Source organism: Benincasa hispida, chromosome 6 (assembly GCF_009727055.1).
Source record: "Benincasa hispida cultivar B227 chromosome 6, ASM972705v1, whole genome shotgun sequence".
In the NCBI taxonomy this organism is placed as follows: Eukaryota; Viridiplantae; Streptophyta; class Magnoliopsida; order Cucurbitales; family Cucurbitaceae; genus Benincasa; species Benincasa hispida.
This window is the reverse complement of record NC_052354.1, coordinates 10,006,936-10,027,563: the sequence shown is the minus strand read 5'-3', so window position 1 is coordinate 10,027,563 and position 20,628 is coordinate 10,006,936. Positions and strand designations below refer to the sequence as shown.

Genomic DNA, 20,628 nt, shown 5'->3' with positions numbered 1-20,628 from the left:
TTACTGGTGAGTTTTTTCAACTATATGCCACCTTATTATAGACTACTTATGACTTCCCTGCATACGGTGACTTATCTGGGTGGAGTACCAAAGGTTATCAAATATATACCATATGCAAAGAAGATAAATGGTCCTTCGGGATAAGAGGGAAAATATCATTTATGGGACATCGGCATTATCTTCCAAAGAATCATAATTGGCGCAGAAGTAGGCAACATGATGGAAAAGTTGAACGTAGACTTCCTCCAATTGTAATGACTGGAGAAGAGATCTTACAACAAATAAATATGTTGAACTTTTCTGTGCTTAGTAAACATCCATCGAAGCAAGATAAAAAAAAAAGAAAACGAATTCTAAACTGGACTAAGAAAAATATTTTTTTCCAACTTCCATATTGGTCCAGACTATTTAATTAATTGCCTTCAATAGAGGATAGCATATTTCGAAGTTATTTAAACTCCTTTAATAAAGAATAAAATATTTTTTCAAAGGTTTTAAATGTTCTTAGATAAATTTAATATCCTTTTCAAAAGTTTTTAATAACATTCAATAAATAATAGATAATTTTCAAAGATTTCTTAAACTTCTTTGATATATATATATATATTTCAAAGGTTCCTAATATTCTTTGTCAATATAATATATTTTTCAAAGGTTTTCAATAACCTTCGATAAAAGGTAGATAATTTTCAAAGGTTTTTAATGTTCTTTGATAAATATAATATCTTTTTTAAATATTTTCAGTGACCTTCGATAACGAGTAGATAGTCTTTCTCAAAGGTTTTCAATAACATTTGATAAAGAGTGGATAATTTTCAAAAATTTTAAAACTCCTTTGATAAATATGATATGTTTTTTAAATGTTTTTAATAATCTCGATAAAGAGTATATAATTTTCAGAGGTTTTTTAAACTCCTTTGACAAATATAATATCTTTTTTAAAGGTTTTCAATAACCTTCGATAAAGAGTGGATAATTTTCAAAGGTTTTTTTAAAAGCATTTGATAAATATAATATCTTTCTTGAAGGTTTTCAATAACCTTCGAGAAAAAGTAGATAATTTTTAAAGGAGTAGATAATTTTTAAAGGTTTTTTAACTCCTTTGATAAATATAATATCTTTCTCAAAGGTTTTCAATAACCTATGATGAAGAATACATAGTTTTCAAAGGTTTTTTTTTAATGTCCTATAATAAATACAATATTTTCTCGAAGAGTTTTCAATAATGTTTGATAAACACTAAATATTTTTCTCAAAGAGTTTTCAATAAGGTTTGATAAACACTAAATATTTTTTAAAGGCTTTTAAACCTCTTTGATTTAATATTTTTCAAAGGTTTTTTATATCCATCGATAAAAGATGGTCGAAATAGGCGGGTTTTTTTTGTAGTGTCATCTCCATTTTCATTACACACAAATAAAAAAAAAATTAAAATATTTAAAAAAGAAGTAGAATGAATTTGGTATGTGACAAATAATAATTGGACAATTTAATAGGATCAACAAAAATAGGTGCAACCATGAAAGTATTTTCTAGTGACAATGACTAGGGACAACATTCTTTGGTACATAGTAAAAAAAACATTAAAAAAGAGATTTCTTGTGAGCTGCACACATCATTTCATTATGCATAATTTGCTCCATGTCCCTTGAATGATGGCAAATCCGTATGCGGTAGTAATGGTGATTTGTTACACATTTCCATAACTAATAGTTCCAAATTTTTCCACGAGGATCCATTTTCTGCCATAGCTTTCTTGGCCATCTCTGAAATCTCCATTGCCTTCTTCCTCACCTCTTTCCCTTTCTCTCCTTCCATTAACTCTCTCACAAATCTCTTCAAATCCTTCCCTTTCACAGCCCCCTTCATCGACGATGTCCCCTCCACCGCCCTCATCCCCGCCGTCAACTCGTCCACAACCATCCTCGCATTCAAACTCTGCTCCGCCATTAATGGGTAAGTAAGAATTGGCACTCCACAGCTCAAACTCTCTACCACTGAGTTCCAACCACAGTGACTTAAAAACCCTTTAACAGCCTCATGTTTTAACACTTCCCATTGATTAACCCATTCCCTTACTATAATCCCTCTCCCTTTTACTCTCTCTTCAAACCCTTTATCTTCCATTTCATTGATCTCCTCTCTTTTTGCCCATAGAAAGTTTACTCCTGATTCTTCCAACCCAATCTCTATCTCTTTCATTTGTTTACATGAAATCTCCGACTGTGAACCGAATGCCACGTATAACACCCCTTCTCCTTGCTTGAGTTTTCCCTCCAACCATTCCCACCACCCCTGCATTTGAAGCTTTTGAGTCGATTCACGATTTCTCACAGAATTAGAACAGAACTGGTCCAGACAAAGTGGTCCAATGTTCCAAGTCTTTTTGCTGTTTGAGAAAATTTATGACGAAATAATGTAGATAATTAAGCTGGACTGATAAATCCACATTCCAAAATTCCATGAATTATTAACTTATAAATGGAACACTTCAATTCACAAGGACTCAAATATAAATTTACAAACAAAAATTCTATTTGATTTTTTGTTCTAGAAAATTAAGTTTATAAACCATATATTTTCATCAACAGTTTTGTTATTCACTTTCTACAATTTTTTTTTTTAAATCAAGTAAAAAAAAAAAAAAAATCTTTAGGTTGCATTACAAATTAGGTCCATATAATTGGGAGAAAGTTAGAATTTAATCCTAAAATTTAGTAACAGTGGTTTGACATAATTAACTCATAATAGTGGCTATGATTTCACAAAATCATCATAATAAGGACTAAATTTTAATTATTAAATCAGGAACTATATTTTTGGGTTTTTTTTCATAATCATAGAGATCAAATTTACAAATTTACTGTAATTTTCCAAATAGTTTTAAAAATTTTGACTAAGAATTAAAGTGTTCTATGAAAAAACAAACATAATTAAAAACTAAAAAACTAAAAACAAATATCCCTTAGCCTTATCTTTTTTTTTTTTTTTTTTTTTTTTTTTTTTTTTGCTTTTTGAAAATTAAAGTGTTAATAAATATTTCTTTCACCCATAAATTTATGTGTTTTGTTATCTACTTTCTACTAATGTTTTAAAAAAGCAAATCAAGTTTTAAAAATAATTTTCAAAAAATGTTTTTGTGTTTACAATTTAGTTAGGAAGTTAGGTCTGGTAGAAATGTGAAATACATGATTGAAAACATAGAGTAAAATAAGCATAAATTTCAAAATTAAAAAATAAAAAACGAAGGTTTTTAACCCCATTGGTAATTATTTAGGTTTCGTTTTGTAACTATTTGGTTTTTGGTCTTTGTTTTTGAAATTTAAGCCTATTGCATCCACATTTCTTTCAATGATTTATCTTTTTTTTTTAACTATAATGGTTGAATTCTTAGCCAAATTTCAAAAATAAAAATAACTTTTTGAAAGTTACTTTTTTTAGTTCTCAAAATTTGGCTTGGTTTTTTAAACCATTGGTAAAAAGTAGATAACAAATGAAGAAGTTTGGAAATAGAAATAATATTCAGTCTTAATTTTGAAAAAACAAAAAAAACAAAAAACAAAAAACAAAATGGTTACCAAACGACGCTTGGTTTTTTGTTTTTTTGTTCTTAAAAATTAAGCCTATTAACACTCTTTCAATCTCTAAATTTCTTGATTTGTTTTCTACTTCTTATCAATATTTTCAAATACCAAGCCAAAATTTAAAAACTAAAAAAAATAATCTTTAAAATTTTGTTTTTGTGGTTTTGGAATTTTGTTAAGAATTTAACTCTTATAAATAAAAAAAATATGCAAAACATTGTAAGAAATTGAGAAAAAATAAACTTAATTTTCAAAAAACCAAAAATCAAGAAAAATGAAATAGTTACTAAACAGGGTTTTAATTGACCATCGTTGGTTTTTTGGTTTTGGCTAAGAATTCAATTATTTTATTTAAGAAAGATATGAATCATTAAAGAATTTAGAAAGAAATATACTTAATTTTCAAAAATTAAAAACCAAAGTCATGAAATGATTACAAAGGAGGTCTTAATTTTTAAAAATTTATTTTTATTTTAAAAAATGGGCTAAAAAGTCAAATCTTTGCCTAAAAATGATAAGAAAAACAATGAATTTTTAGAAGATAAACACTTAGATACCTACAATACGGCAAATTTATAATTCAACAATATAAGTGGGTTAGCAAGAAATAGTGGCGAACACCTGTTTCTCATGTAATCGAAGAACATTGGCTCCAGCTCGTAAAAGCTATTCACGATGAATCCATAGCTATTGGTTGCTGCGTGCACTGACTTCATTATAAATTGAAATTGAAAGTGGCCGCTCGTCAGGTAGGCTTCCGGCCAGAAAACCGGATCAAAATCACCGCGGGTGATTTTCACCCAAGGGAAATCAGTGACGGTGACCAGCTCGTCGACGGACTGAGCTCCGGCGAGGACTCTGTTTTTCACGACAGAGGATGTGACGGCAGCGGAGTAATTGGACATGCCGCTGAAATTAATTCGGAGGATTCCCAATTTGGAAGCGGACTCGAGGGTCCACCAGAAGAACATGTCGGAGATTAAGAAGGTGACTGGAACGGGGAGGGACCGGAGCCGTTCTTCGAATTCCGGTTGCATAAGCTCTGTGGCGGCGCAAAATTCAGTGTGGAGGGAGAGAGAAGGGAGGGTATCGGTGGATTCGACGCCGGCGGGGAGGCCGGGGACATTTTGAGGAAAAGAGAGGTCGACGATGGAGATGGAATCGGTGCCGGAGTCGGAGAGGAACTGGGAAATGAAGGGACGGTAGGCGGCGGTGGTGAAGATGGTGAGATAGAGGTGGGGGAAACGGCGGCGGAGGAGGCGGAGGAGGTGAAGAAGAGGAATTGTGTGGCCTTTAGCCATGAATGGGAAGAAAACAATATGATGGGAAGATTGAGAATCTGAATCCATTACAGATTTTGTGATTTCTTTTGGTTTATTTTGACATGCAATTGAATCCACTGGTTTAGTACATTTAATATGGAGAATGAGACACAAAAATACGACAGGAAGGATGGAAATATTATTATTAAAATCTATTTGTTTTCATTCTATGTAAATCAATTTAGACATGGCAATATCTTCTTTCACTTTATTTCACTTTCAATTTAAATTAAAAAAAATATACTAATAAAATAGAAAGAAAAACTATTATGTAATTACTATTAAAGAAAAATAACAGACAATAAGATGAAAAAATGTTACCAATTATTCATAAGCAAATGAGTTTTATTTCTATGTATAGTCTTAATATTAAGATAGAGTTATGCATAGTTTCTATATGTTTAGGAAAATAAAACCATTATCGTAAGTGAAGAAAAATGGAGAAAAGGCAATCCCTCCCCTTCATTGTAAACATGCTCGTTGACACTTTTTCATTCGCTGCGAACCTCGCTAGAAACTAAGATCTACTATAATCGTATCACCAGAAGGAGACCATCGACGCTTTAAAAGCCACTATAAAACATCGTGTCGACATTATAAAACTAAAAGTCTTTACGAAACCACGACGTTATAATGAGTTAGAGATTCAAAGTATATGTTAAATATATCCATTCTATATAAAAAAAAATACTAATTAGAGAAATATTCTAAATAGTATATAAACCACATTCTTGCAACAGCTGCCGAAAATTTTGGGTATGTTTCTTGATTTCAATTTGTTTTATTTAGAAATGAAATCATCGGTTTCTACTTTTTGTTTTTATTTGTTTAATAGAGTACTACCTATATATAAATCATCAATGAATGGAGTATAAAAACCACATTCATCAATTAAATCCTCCATCAATTAAAGAACATGCACTCCTTTTGTTTACGGTATACATGCATTTTATGTTTACAATGTTTTGGACTTGTCCTTTATTTTTAACTTATGATTCAAGATGGTTGCTTTTAAGAAAAATACAACTCTTAGTAATTTATAGGAATGCATGTTAGGGATTCACTCCTCTTTTTTTCATCAAACATAAGTGCAGATCGTTTTTTGTTAGGTAATAATTAAGGTTTCGTTTGGTAACTATTTGGTTTTTGATTTTTTTTTTTTTTTAAATTAAGTCTATAGATATTACTCTCTCCTTCCAAATTTTTAATAGTTTAAAAGACCAGATCAAATTTTGAAAAATAAAAATGTAGCTTTTGAAAATTTGTTTTTATCTTTGGAATTTGTCTAAGAATTCAACAATTGTAATTCAAGAAATATGCAAATCATTATAAGAAATGGATAAGAAATAGATTTAATTTTCAAAAACCAAAAAGAAAAAATGAAATGGTTACCAAATGGGGCTAGTGATCTTTATATTTTGTATAGATATATTTGATGTCTAATTAATTCTTAGATGTATGTAACAAATTTCATTGAACTTTAAGTTTGGTAACTATTTCGTTTTCTGTTTTTGTTTTTGAAAATTAAGAGACACTACTTTCGCCTCTAAATTTCTTCATTTGTTATCTACCTTCTTACCAATGGATTAAAAAACCAAACCAAAATTTGATAACTAAAAAATGTAGTTTTAAAAATTTTGTTTTTGTTATTAAAATTTGGCTAAGAATTCAGTCATTGTATTTAGAAAAGATGCAAATCATGTAAAAAAATTGGAAGAAAGCATGTTTAATTTTAAAAAACAAAAACAAAAAGCGAAATGATTTCCAAACACCAACTAAATGGTTACATATTATAATAAACTAATTAAATTATTACAAAATATATAATTAACTTTAGAAACGAATGATTTACTTGCCTGAAAGTCCATGGCTGACAGGTATATTTATTAACCTATCATCTTTTATTTGTTTTTAGAATTTTTAATTTCATTTTTATTATAATTTCTTAGAAAAGACTTCAAATTAGTTGAAAACACTACTTTTTAAAATTTTAACCACACTATTTAATTTTCGGAATAAATCACAATCACAATCAGTTTTCTAAGAAAGAATGTGGAATATAATTAATTTATATTGCAAATTCAAAAGTTTTTCAGCTTGAACATTAAAATATAGTTCCATTCTTTCTCATAATTTTTTTTTTTTTTTTTTTATAAATGATATCAATTTATATACCCCTAAAGAGAGTAGTATATTAATTAAAAGTTTCTCATAATTTTTCATTTTTGATAAATAATATCAATTTATATAGCCCTAAATATTGGGAGCTATATATTAATTAAAAATAATAATTATATAATTTAAAGCATGAACTTTCCTAAGTGTATCTATTTAGTACTTTCTCTAGATTTTAGTTCTACTGATATCACGTGAAATTTATGATTTGAGTAAATTAAACTCTTAAGTTTTTATAAACCAATCACTACAAGAAAATACCCCTTTTATGACGCTTAAAATCACTGGAAAATAGTAAAAAATACGTCGGGAGATCCACTCCCGTCGAGATATCCATTGGGAGAGCATCTCTCAACACGACAACATACACCGTTGGGAGTTTGTATAAGCTCCTAACGCTTGTTCTACGACGTCGGGAGTTCAGAACTCTCGACGATGTCCATACATCGTCTGAAGTTCTTACAAGCCGTTGGGAGTTCAAATTCAGAATTTGAATTTCTAAATGATCGCTGTCAGGAGACATAAAAACTCCTGACGTTTTTCTTCGGTTGATTTAATGGAGTTGACATTCAACATACGGAAGCTATTTGGATTTTAAACACTCTAAAGTAAAGAAACATAGAAGTTTATAAAATACATTAAATAGGGTTTCCATAACATAACCATTGATGAATCCTCAAATTGCTCCAAATCTCCAAGAATTTCTTCTTCAAGCTTCGAAATAGACTACCACAAGAGCCTTCTCTACTATACTCAGATCTTAGATTGGGTGATGGAACCCAAATTGAGTGAGATTTGGGATGAATTTAGAAGGTTTTTAAAGAGTATTCAACTACAAATTTTTTCCTTCTAAATTTATGATTGCATGAACCCTAAAATAAATTAGATTCAATCATTTTATAGGTCTTAAGCATGCAAATCAATTTCAACAAGAATTTGCTACTTAATCCCCCACTTAGATAAGTGGATTATGTGTGATTTAAATGGAAAATGTGGGATTATCCCACTTTCCATTTAATCATTTTCTTTTTATTAATCGGAACAATTTCCAAAATATATTAAATGGGAAAAAAAACAATTTTATACTTTAAATGAAATTCAAAATTCAATAAAATTAACTTGGATAAATAATTTATTAATTAATTTGATGTTAATTTAATATCAAATATTAAATTAATAAAACATCTAATTAAAATATTCAAATCATATTTAAATATTCTCAACTCTCTAAAACCATAACGTTTGATTCGATAACTAAACATTAATTATATCGAATATTATAATCCAAATCCTAATCCAAATTTGAACATTTGAAATCCACTCAACATGCTATTCTAAGGTAATACTTTTGTGTGCTAGTAGAAGGACCTAATGGACCTACAGATCATGAGTTGCAACAATCTGAGATTAATTGGTTAAATTCTTTAAACCGAATTAATCAATACTCGTTAACTACCAAGACACACCACTATAGCTCAGTAGTTGCACTCTTCTCACTGTAGATATATTTTTGTCCACTTGATTTAACCATAATCAGTAAGTAGATCCTTCATAGATTTTTCGTATATTCAGTTAGGTCAAAATTACCATTTTACTCCTGTAATATATCTTGCTCCTTAAGTTTCCATTGATCTACTAATGAACAATTGGTTTATAGTCCTACCAATAAACCAAGTCCCTCTCAGCCATAGAGAGGGTGGGATCCCTTTGTTCAAGACCAGGAGTCGGTACTTAAGAGAACAACCTATCTGTTAACCCTAAAATAGGCAAAAGTGAATTTCGTCTTGCAGGATTATGTCCCTACCTATCTATCCGGTCTTACCCCTAAAATGGGAGATTTATTGAGCGACGATGTTGTGCTACTCTCATCCATGCAAATTAAAGGATACTCCCGAATAAATAAGAGTTCATAGTTAGCTTAGGATTAAGATTGAGTTACCTTAGGTCGCCAAATTGAAATAGTCAGTTTTGATAGAAAACGGTCGTTATAAATAAAAGTGACTATTTTGTGGTCTGGTCTTATGCAAACATCTTTTGCATAGGATGCCTCCACTTGCATGTCTTCACATGAGCGATTTAGAGATCACATCGTTTGTATCAATATACAAAGCAGGCAACTGTTGAGTTTTATGTCCTAAAACTCGTGGTTTGTAAAACAATAAACTTATTATGAAATTCAATAAAGTTATTATTGAAGTTTGATTCAATAAAGATGTTATTGAATTTATGAATTGTTTATTTCATTTTAGAAATAAATCCAAAAAACTAAAAGATCCATGAATGTTATATGAGTACTTGAACCTTATGTGGAGATATAAAAGTGGATCAGGTTCGAGTAAATAGTCAAAATGATTTATAGTGAATAAGGTTGGGTACCTTATTCTGGTAACACTATTGGATGCAACCTACTTTGTAGTTGTTACAAGGAGTCGTAAAGTGCTACAAATGAAGTGATCCTGATTCGTTCATGTGGTGACATGAGGAGTGGGAGCGTCATGTGCAATGAGTTTTCATAAGATCAGACCAAGAAATAAGTCATTCTTATTTTATAATGTTGTTTACTGTTTAAGACTGACTATTTCATAGCGATGACCTAGGTAACTCTATTTTATAGCGATGACCTAGGTAACTTTATCTTAATCCTGAGCTAACTATGAATTTTTGTTTATTCGGGATTATCTTTAGATTTTCATAGGTGAGGATTGGCTCAACAGCGCCAGCTCAATAAGCCTCTCATTTCAAGGGTAAGACCGAGTAGATATCTGGAGACATAAGGTGTATGATGGAACTCACTCCTACCCGCTTTCAGGGATAGTACAAAGGTTGTTCCTTTAAGTGCTGATTCTGGGTCTTGAACAAGGGGCCTTACCCTCTCATTGACCTGAGAGGGATTCTGTTTGTTGATTTGATCACAAACAAATTGTTCATTAGAGGATCAATGGAACTTAAGGATCAAAAAGTAATCTCGAGGGTAAAACAATCATTTGACCTAACCGTTATTACGAACAACCTATGAAAGGTTAACTTACTAATATTGAAAAATAAAGGGTAGAAGAGAAAATACCAAGGTTACGTGGAAAACCCTAGGCCAGGGAGAAAAAACCAAGATAAGAGTTTTTTTACTAATTTTTGATACACTACATAATACAGGTACAAATAATAAATAATGATAGGTCAGAACCCCTAGACTGTAAACACCAAGAAAAAGACTAAAATATCCTTAGGGCTAACCAACGTTTTGCAACACTCCCTCTCAAGTTGGAACATAGATATCAATAAGACCCAACTTGCTAACACATGTGTCAAATGTCTATCGCGTTAACCCTTTAGTGAGGACATCCACAATCTATTAACTAGACGGAACATAGAAATGCAGATACTACCGTTATCCAGTTTCTCTCTGATGAAGTGTCGGTCGATCTCAACATGTTTGGTTCTGTCGTGTTGGACAGGATTGTTAGCAATATTAATAGCAGCCTTATTATCGCAATAAAGTCTCATAGAGTCATGACTTTCCTGATGAAGATCTACCATAACCTTTTTCAACCAAATTTCTTAAAAAATTCCTAGGCTCATAGCTCTGTATTCAGCTTCGATACTGCTTCTAGCCACGACACCTTGCTTCTTACTCTGCCAGATAACTAAATTTCCCCACACAAATATACAATATCTCGAGGTAGACTTTCTATCAGTAATAGAACCAGCCCAGTCTGAATCTGTGTAGACCTCAATGCATCTTTTGTCATGTTTTCTAAATACCATGCCTTTTCCAGATGTAGACTTCAAATATCTCAAAATCTATGTAACTGCCTCCATGTGTCTTTCAGAAGAAGCCTGCATAAACTAACTGACCAAACTAACTGCATACGATATATCAGGCCTAGTATGTGAAAGATAGATCAGCTTCCCTACAAGACGTTGATATCTTTCCTTGTTAACAGGAACATCTTCTACAGATTCTACCAGATTGCTATTGACTTCCACCGGTGTATCTACAGGTTTGCACCCAATCATTCCAGTTTCTCTTAACAAGTTTAGCGTATATTTCCTTTGAGACACGGAGATCCCTTCCTTTGGTCTTACTACCTCCATTCCAAGGAAATATCTCAAGTCACCAAGGTCTTTGATCTCGAACTCATATGCCATCCTCTATTTCAACCTGCTAATCTCTACTGAATCATCCCCTGACAAGATAATATCGTCAACATAGACTATCAGAATAGCTACTTTTCCTGGTGTCGACCTCTTAATGAACAAGGTGTGATCAGAATGCCCTTGAACAAACTCTTGAGACTTGACAAAGGTAGTGAACCTATTGAACCAGGCTCTAGGAGACTGCTTTAGGCCATACAGAGACTTCTTTAATTTACAAACCTGATTACCAAACCGTGCTTCAAAACCTGAAGGTGGCTTCATATAGACCTCTTCTTCTAACTCACCATTCAGAAATGCATTTTTCACATCCAATTGATGTAAGGGCTAGTCTTAGTTAACGACAACTGAGAGAAGAACACGAACCGTGTTAAGTTTTGCCACAGGTGAGAAGGTTTATGAGTAATCCACCCCATATGTCTGAATGAACCCTTTAGCATCCAACCTGGCCTTATATCTATCGAGAGTCCCATCAGACTTGTATTTGACAGTGAACACCCACTTGCACCTGACTGTTTTGTGACCTTTCAGAACGACCAGATCCCACGTTCTTTGTATCTCAAATACCCACATTTCCTCTATAATTGCAGCTCACCATTCAAGAACTTTCAAAGCCTTGTGCACATCGCCTGGAATCATCACGGTATCCAGACTGGTAGTGAAAGCCTTAAATCTCGAATACAAGTTACTGTAGGACAAGAAGCTTTTCATAGAGTGCTTGGTGCAGGATCTCATACCCTTCCGTAAGGTAATCAGTAAATCCAAGGTAGCATCAAACTCATGTTTATCTGTACCTGACTGTTGCACATTTTTAGTTCCTTGTGTATCACCTGGTAATTCACTACCACCGTCGATCCTGACTTCGTCAAAGTTCACTACATCACCTTTAACACTTTCATTATCATCAAGAATAGAGGTACCTTGAGCTAATTTCGGTTCTAACTCTTGGACAACTTCCGGTGGAGCAACAAGGGGAACTATTTCGAGAACTATTTCCTTTTGGAGTTTCTTCCTATAGTAGGTTATCCAGGGCACTTGTTTCGTAGGAAGGACAGGGTCATTTGTTTCAATGATAGGCTCAAGAAACAGATCTGGGCCCCATCGATGAAGGTTGAAAATACTTGTAACACCATCGATGAAGTAGATACCCAACAAACACACACTTTTGGGCCCCAGGAGCAAACTTACTCTTGTAAGGACCATGATTATGAACAAAAATGGTACAACCAAACACCTTAAGGGGAACATCTGGGAAAATGCGAGTGGATGAGAAAGACTTTTTAAAACACTTTAGGGGGGTTTGCAATTTGAGCACACGGGAGGGCATCCGATCTGTCTCTTATACACATCTAGATGTGTATAAGAGACGAGGGTATGGATGTAGGTATCATGAGAGATTGGGCTACTTCAATAAGATGGCAGTTTTTTCGCTCAGTCACCCCATTCTGCTGAAGGGTATAAGCACAAGAATTTTGGTGGATGATGCCTTTAGAGGTTAAAAATTCACGAAGAGACTGATTAATAAACTCATGTCCATTGTCACTTTGAAGAATGGAGATTTTGGTATTGAATTGAGTTTCGACGGTAGTGTAAAACTGTTGGAATACCGCCATCACTTCAGATTTTTTCGTAAGGAGAAACACCCATGTAAGACGAGTGTGATCATTAATAAAGGTGACAAACTACCATTACCTGACACAGTTGTGACATTAGACGGACCCAAACGTCACTATGTATCAAATGGAAAGGTCGATAAGGTTTATAGGGTTGAGAAGTAAAAGAGGCCCTGGGTTGCTTTGCACGAATATAAACATCACAAGATAAAGAGGACACATTCACATTAAGAAATAAGTAAGGAAATAGGTATTTCATATAATGAAGGTTAGATGTCCAAGACGAAAGTGCCATAATAAAAAATCAGCTTCAAAAACAGTAAGAGAAGATAATAAACTAGTCCTAGACAAACTCCTAGAAGAAGCTTCATCGGAAAAGAAATAGAGCCCCCTATTGTGCCGGGCAGTGCTAATCGTCTTCCCCGAGTTCAGGTCTTGAAACAAAACATCATCTGGTGAGAAAACAACTTTGCAATTCAAATCTTCAGTTATTTTACTGATCGATAGCAAATTGTAAGATATCTTTGGAACATGTAAAACATTCTGTAAGATCAATCCATGAATCAGAGATAAGTGACCCTTCCCAGCAGTGGGGGTAAAAGACTTATCTACAATTGGTATTCTCTCATTTTCAGCGCTTGGAATGAGAGGAATTGGTTAAATGATCCAGTTAAGTGATTAGTTGCTCTCGAGTCAAGAATCCAAGATTCATCCCCCTCAACAAAGAAACTAAAGGACTAAGGAGTACCTGATTGGACAATTTGTCGGTTCTAACTGTACCTGGAGCAATAAGGCTGGTCACCTAGGGAGCTTCATCAACCGCTTCACTAATGAAGGTTTAACTGGATTTAGACTTATCATTTGGAGAATGCCACTTGTCATTTGGTGGACGACCGTGTAATTTTCAGCATTGGTCTTTTGTGTGCCATGGTTTCTTACAATGTTCACAAATTAGAGGGGACTTTCCATTCTGTTTTTCACTCTCAGATCAAGACGACTTGGCTCCAAACGCAGTAGAGTCTAAGGTAGTGGTTGTTATACCATTCATAGCGCTGGTTTTATCCTCTTCTAATTTGACTTCTGAACATATTTCCATAAGGGACGACATTGGTCTTTGTCCCAAAATCCAACTCCGGAAGACGTGAGTTCAAGCTAGCCAAGAAATCATAGACACGGTCAGCCTCCTCAATCTTCGAATACTGAACCCCATCGACTGGGCAATTCCAAACCATTTCGCGATATAGATCCATTTCTTGCCAGAATAATGATAATTTATTGAAATAGGATGTTACATCAAGAGATCCATTTCTTGCCAGAATAATGATAATTTATTGAAATAGGACGTTACATCAAGAGTCCCCTACTTGCACTAATGTACTTGTTTCTTCAACGTATAAAGTCGTGAAGCGTTCTGCTCTTCGAATGTAGTTTCTGGACAGCTTCCTAAATATTCGGAGTTGATAATGAATAAAGTAGGGGCTTTCTGATCTGAGTTTCGATACTCTTTATCAAAATCGAGCGGATAAGGGAATCTTCCCCCTTCCATATATGTTCTTGAGGGTCCCCAGGGTTCGGTCTTGGTATCTCTCCGGTTAGATACCCGAACTTGTGCCATCCCTCGAGGACCATTTTCACAGATTGAGACCAGGAAAAATAGTTTTGGCCGTTAAGTTTTTCTCCGATGGTTATTCCTGCATAATTGTTCAAAGAACCAGATATAATGTTTGTAATAAGTAAAGTAGGGTAAGTAGTTACCAGTGTTTCTGAACGTAACAGAAGACCAAAATACACATTTGGATGAAAATCAGTCAGAGAATTTTCCATGGATCTAAAGGCTACCCCGAGCGCAGAAATCTGTTGCTGAAAATTAGTCAGTTGCTGTTGAAACCCAATGCTCCCGCCATAACCCACTGTCAAGTTTGGAAATGTAGTAGCATGGGTTGTTTCTACCCATAAACCCCCAAAAAATTCGTTTTTGCTAGCGTGGAGGAAGTGACCGGCTGGACAAAGAACTGGGCCTGATGAACCGGTTGGACCGGGTTCGGCTGGACTGGTTAGTTCGACAATTGGCTTGAAGAATTGGGTAGAAGAGCACCTGGGTAGGTCGAATGGGATATGGCTGTAGGCTGTTCAATCGGTTGTAAAGACTGATTGCCGAAGCTTGTGATGGCGGCTGGAGCACTCGGTCGAGTAAGGGAACCAGTCAAGGAAGGGAAAGACTATTCAATTGGAGGAAGGCCACGGTGCAGCTGTGCGAGAAAGGGAAAGGGGTCTGCTGGATCTGCCCTATCGTTGGCTGATTGATGCTGCACAAATGGCTGGGGCGCGACTGCTCTTTCTCCAATTGGTTGTGGTTGGACCTGCAATGGCCCAAGTAGAGATCGCAAATACTGGTCAACGGCAGCCCTGATTTCAGCACTTTGGGAATTTTCCACCAGAGTTCTATCTTCTGCTAGGGTTGATGAGTGGATTTCTTCTATCCCAGCTATAGTCTCATCACCATGCTCTGATATCATATTGAAAAATAAAGGGTAGAAGAGAAAACACCAAGGTTACATGGAAAATCCTAGGCCAGGGAGAAAAAACCACGATAAGAGTTTTTTTAATTAATTTTTTATTCACAGTACACAGTACAGGTATAGATATAAATAGCCATAGATCAGAACCCATAGACTGTAGACACCAAGTAAAAGACTAAAATTCCCTTAGGGCTAACCAACGTTTTGCAACAACTAATCATGATTATATCGAGTGGACACAATATATCTACAGTGAGGGAAGTGTTACTACTAGGCTTTAGTGAAATGACCTTGTAGTTAACGAATGAGGGTTAATTCAGTGTAAAGAGTTTAACCAATTAATCATGATACCCCATGATATGTAGGTCCATTAGGTCTCCATACTAGCTCACAAACGGATTAGCCTTAGAATAGCGTGATAAGTTGATTTGAAACGTTCAAATTCAAAATAAGGGAATTAATAATTATATGTAATATAATTACACGTTTAATTTTGGAATTTAACGTAATTGGAGAATCGATTAATATATAAATATGATTTAAATATTAATTTCATTAATGGAGATTCATGGTGATGAAATTGGTGACAAAATTAATTTAATATTTGATATTCAATTAATAGAATTTATTAAATTGTTTAATGAATTATTAATTATTAATTTTATTAGAAAAATTGAGTATTGAATTAATTTTGTGTAAAATTAATAAAATTTAAATTTAAATTAAAGAACTAATATTGAAAAAAGTTTGATTTTGAAAATCAAAATTCAAAATAAAAAAGAAATTGAAAATTGAGAAAAATCCCATGGTGAGATTTTCCAATTTTCAAGCTTACACCTTCGTCATCTTTGCACCATATTTTCCAGCTCAATTTTGAAAGAGGAGCTGGAATCCATGCATGCATTCTGATTGCATGAACTGCCTGAATAAAATCACTCTTTATTGATTGGAAAAGACTATGCAAATAAGTGGTATTTGTTGTGTTCTTCAGGTTGAAGAAAGGTTCTTCAACAGTGCTGAACCAGTGTGTTTTCTCTTCTCAATTCCCAAATTCAAGCTTGTTTTGAGTCCCACAACTCAATTTAAAGTTCTTAGAGAATAGTAGGAAAGCTCTAGTTACGGTCCACAACCTGAATTGGAGAAGATTGCAGTTGTATTTCGTTGGAAAGAAGAATCTTCAAAGGTATGTAATGAGACCCTCTTGATACCCCATGAACATGCTTAATTTGATGTCAAAATTGAGGATTTAGAATGTTTAATGATCCTGTTTTCTTCCTTTGTATGTTTCTTTAAACCAACAGCTGCATCCATAGTGTCCCCAAGATAAGGTACCCAATTCTATCCATATACTTATACCTCTTTTGGCTATATACTCGAACTTGATCCTCTTTTATGTCTCTACATAAAGTTAAGTATTCATGTTATAGCCATGAGTTTGTTAGTTTATTGGATTTAGGAATCTATAAATGCAATTTATATGTTGAATAACAGTTTTATTGAGAAAATTTTGATAACATCTTTATTGTAAAAAAAATATATATTTAAAGTTTACAAACTACGAGTTTTAGAACATATAACCCAATAAGATTGTCTTTTTATTTTAATTTTTAATTTTAATTTTTTAAAATTTGATCTAAATAACTTAAAATGTATAACATTATTAAGAAAATATAAAATATTCACATAAGTAACAAAACAAACAAACAAAGTCCATACTATTCTTTATTACACAAGAGAAAAGTTGGTAAAATGGTCTACAAAAGAAATTTCTGACAAATACATAGAAGAATGAACTCTCAACATCATCTCTAACACAACATCTCCAAAAACATTTGAACAGTATCTCCAAATGACATCCTACACAACAAACAAAAACCATAAGGTGAATCATACAATCCTACAAAACAAAGAAAATCTTACAATCCTACAAAATAAAGAAATTCCTACAATCCTACAAAAGAAAAAAAAATCCTACAATCCTTAAAAAAAATGAATACATATCCAAGACTACATGTTCTCAACCTTAAACATTCACAAACACACAAAAACCATAAGTTGAACTCCAAAAGAATAACTAATCTTAACCTATCCCACACAACATTTAAAATTCATAAACANAAACACACAAAAACCATAAGTTGAACTCCAAAAGAATAACTAATCTTAACCTATCCCACACAACATTTAAAATTCATAAACATTCACAAAAAAAAAAAAAAAAAAAGAAATAAGATGAATCCTACAATCCTACAAAATAAAGAAAATCAACACACTTTCAAAACCACATTTTCTCAACCTGAAACCTCTACAAACACACAAAAACCACAAGTTGAATACCAAAAGAAAGATAACCAATATCAACCCATCCCACACAACATTCAAAATCTATAAACTTCCACAAACAAATAAAAAATTCCAAGTTGAACTCCAAAACAAGTATAACTAATCTCAACCTACCCCATACAACATAAACATCCACAAACTGTTATTGTGAAATAATTGTTCTTCATCATCGTTTATGAAGTTATCATCATCATGCCAAATAATTGGTTGTTCTATAACTGTAGGATCAACATTGACTCTGCATAAAATAACCTCCTCAATGGTTTCATCCACTCGAACTCCACTGACAATTTATAGTAAATCAAGATCTTCATTTTCAACATCCTCCACTTCTAGTACATCCCATATTCGCTTGTTTTGGACTACTTGAAAAACTTTCCAATTACTACCATATTTTATGTTGTTGAGTAAAAGATTTGTTGTGTTTGGATAGAAAAGATGAAATATTCATCACATACCAAAAGCAAGATGCATTGATTGATTTGTATCCTAAATCCATGTGTGTCCTATTACTTTTGTTGTTATCTGTGTCAAATCATCTACACTTGAACATAAAAATACATGTTCTGTTTACATATTGGAAATCTATTCTTCGTCTACGATATCGTAAAAAATGTTATCAACACTTTTGTTTCCACTAATCTCCCTGGCCACCAGGACTCCATTATTTTGTGTAGCTTGACAATTATCACGCTTTACAGTGTGAAATGGTACCCCATTAGCAATGCATCCATTGTAAGAGCGTACCTCAAACGAAGGTCCCATTGCAAGTGAAAAGAAATCATCAGAGAGATCTTCTCTCCTATGCAATTGTAGAACCTGATAATTCATTATATGTTAATGTAGCCAAGTGAAAAGAAACGATCAAAATACGAAGGTCCCATTGCAAGTGAAAAGGTACCAGTGTGTATTGAATGAGTTGTTTGACTTTCAAAACCTCTAGATAAGTTAACTGGCTTTCCATGATATATACATGCATAGTATGAGGGAGATATTCCATATGTTAATAAATGTCACTCCACAACATCTAATTTTTCCTACATTGAATTCATACAATTCTTGCATAGACATCATATTCATTTGGAATCATTAACATGAAACTTCGCAACATCTAAAAACTAGGATACTCTTTCTCTATACTCCACCGACAACTTATTTCTAAGTTTGATCCATTCTTTATTCATCCTTAAAAATGAACCTTTTCTGACCAACTTGTAATCCAAAACAAATTATAACTAATATTATTTAGATAATGGATAATACAAATATCAAATTGGAACAGTTTAATAGATGGTGGTTCATGAATAAAGAGAATGGGGAATAAAATCTCATCACATCATAAAATGAAAGAAATTCCAAAGGTTTTTCATAGTATATAGAACGCCTGCTTACTCCCATCTCCTCTTTTCATTCAAGGTAAAATGTAGCCGAGCCTTACTTTCTTTGAGCATAGCTATGCCTTATAAAAATAATAATTAAAAAAATAAATAATCACTCTAAACCAAAGATTAAAATCATTTAAATTATGGGGTTATGAAAATCATGGGAAAATTGTAGAAAATAACCCTCTTTAGTTTTCACATTTTAATTATAGTATTTACTCATATCCAATAAACAAAGCTCCTTGGTTATCTTATGTGAACTTAAGTATGTATATATGATATACAAGTGGATCATGCCTTAAGTGATAACCTAAATAGGTTTGTAGTAAAAGGATTAAGGTGGGATACCTAATCCTGGTGACACTACGGATACGACCCGCTTTGTAGAGGTTTGCAAGTGTTGTAAACTACTCAAGATGGTAGAACCTAACCATTCATGTGGAGACGTGCAAGTGGAGGTGTCCTATACAGAGGGTTTGTATAAGACCTGGACCACGAGATAACTAGAATCTGTATATAACACCGTTGATACTAGAGATTTGCATCTCACCTAAAAAACCATAGGTGACACGAGCTTAATCTTGAGTGTTTTGGGAACTCGTACCTTTGAGGGCGATCCTTTGATTAGTATGGGTGAGAGGGCCAGATTGCCAACTCAACATGTCTACTCTTTTGGGGACTTGTCTGATCTGGGAGTTGGGAACTCAATCCACAAGATGAAATTCACTTCTTTCCCGAAGCAGGGATAAGTAGAGAGATTGCTCCCTTAAGGGCTGATTCCAGGGCTTGAACATAGTGGCCACAACTTCTTTTTTGAAGAGAAGACTCAGTCATAGTAGGATTATGACTTATTTTCATTAGAGGGATCAGTGGTACTTAAAGAGGCAGAAGTAACTACAGGGTCATAACGGTTATTGGCCCAGCTGTACTTACGAGCAATCTCTGAAGGGTTGTCGCACTTCTGATTGGTTAAGATGGACACATAATATATCTGTGGTAAGAAGAGTTTAGCTGTTGGTCTTTAGTGGAGTGTCTGGCAGTTAATGGATGGTGGATCCCATGACTAAAGAGATTAGTTAGTTAATCACATACCATTGGAGCTTCGAGCTATAGGTTCATAAGGTCCCCTTGGTAGCTTAATGATTCAGTTGAGGATCAGTTCTTGGTGTTGATTTGAAATGTTCAAATTCACAAGAGGTATTTTGATTATATATGATATAATCGGTATGGTGTATGAGATACACCTAGTGGAGGATTAATGTAAATGAGATTTACATTAAGTACCATGGAATAGAAAAAGAACTATGATTTATATGTTTCATGAGATGAAAAATTAAAACTATAGGTTATAAATATAGTATGATAAGTTGGTTATCATTTATATTTATAATAATATTAATTATTGGATAATTAATCCTTTTTCTTTAATAACCAATTGAGTGGGAGGTTATCAGTGGTTTTCATGGTAACCGTGAGATAAAAAGAAAAAATGTTTTCCTAATTTAAGTAAGTTTTACAAAAGTTTTTACAAAACGTTG

The 20,628-nt window shown here is 33.4% G+C and overlaps 1 protein-coding gene across 1 annotated transcript; it reads right to left on the bottom strand.

Moving 5' to 3' along the window:
• Nucleotides 1-1,454: 1,454 nt before the first annotated feature.
• Nucleotides 1,455-4,985, bottom strand: LOC120080401 (UDP-glycosyltransferase 90A1-like). Its single transcript, XM_039035053.1, has 2 exons — nucleotides 4,206-4,985; nucleotides 1,455-2,389 (listed from the first exon to the last, which is right to left on the bottom strand). The coding sequence occupies exons 1-2, from the start codon at nucleotides 4,931-4,933 to the stop codon at nucleotides 1,624-1,626; spliced, it is 1,494 nt and encodes a 497-aa protein (XP_038890981.1). The 5' UTR covers nucleotides 4,934-4,985; the 3' UTR covers nucleotides 1,455-1,623.
• Nucleotides 4,986-20,628: the final 15,643 nt, after the last annotated feature.

Bases quoted from the DNA above. Each gene is read 5' to 3' on its own strand.
- LOC120080401 (XM_039035053.1), bottom strand. From the start codon at position 4,933: ATGGATTCAGATTCTCAATCTTCCCATCATATTGTTTTCTTCCCATTC. The intron at 2,390-4,205 runs GTGTTCGCCACT...TTTCTCAAACAG, and splicing joins TTCGATTACATGAGAAACAG to CAAAAAGACTTGGAACATTG.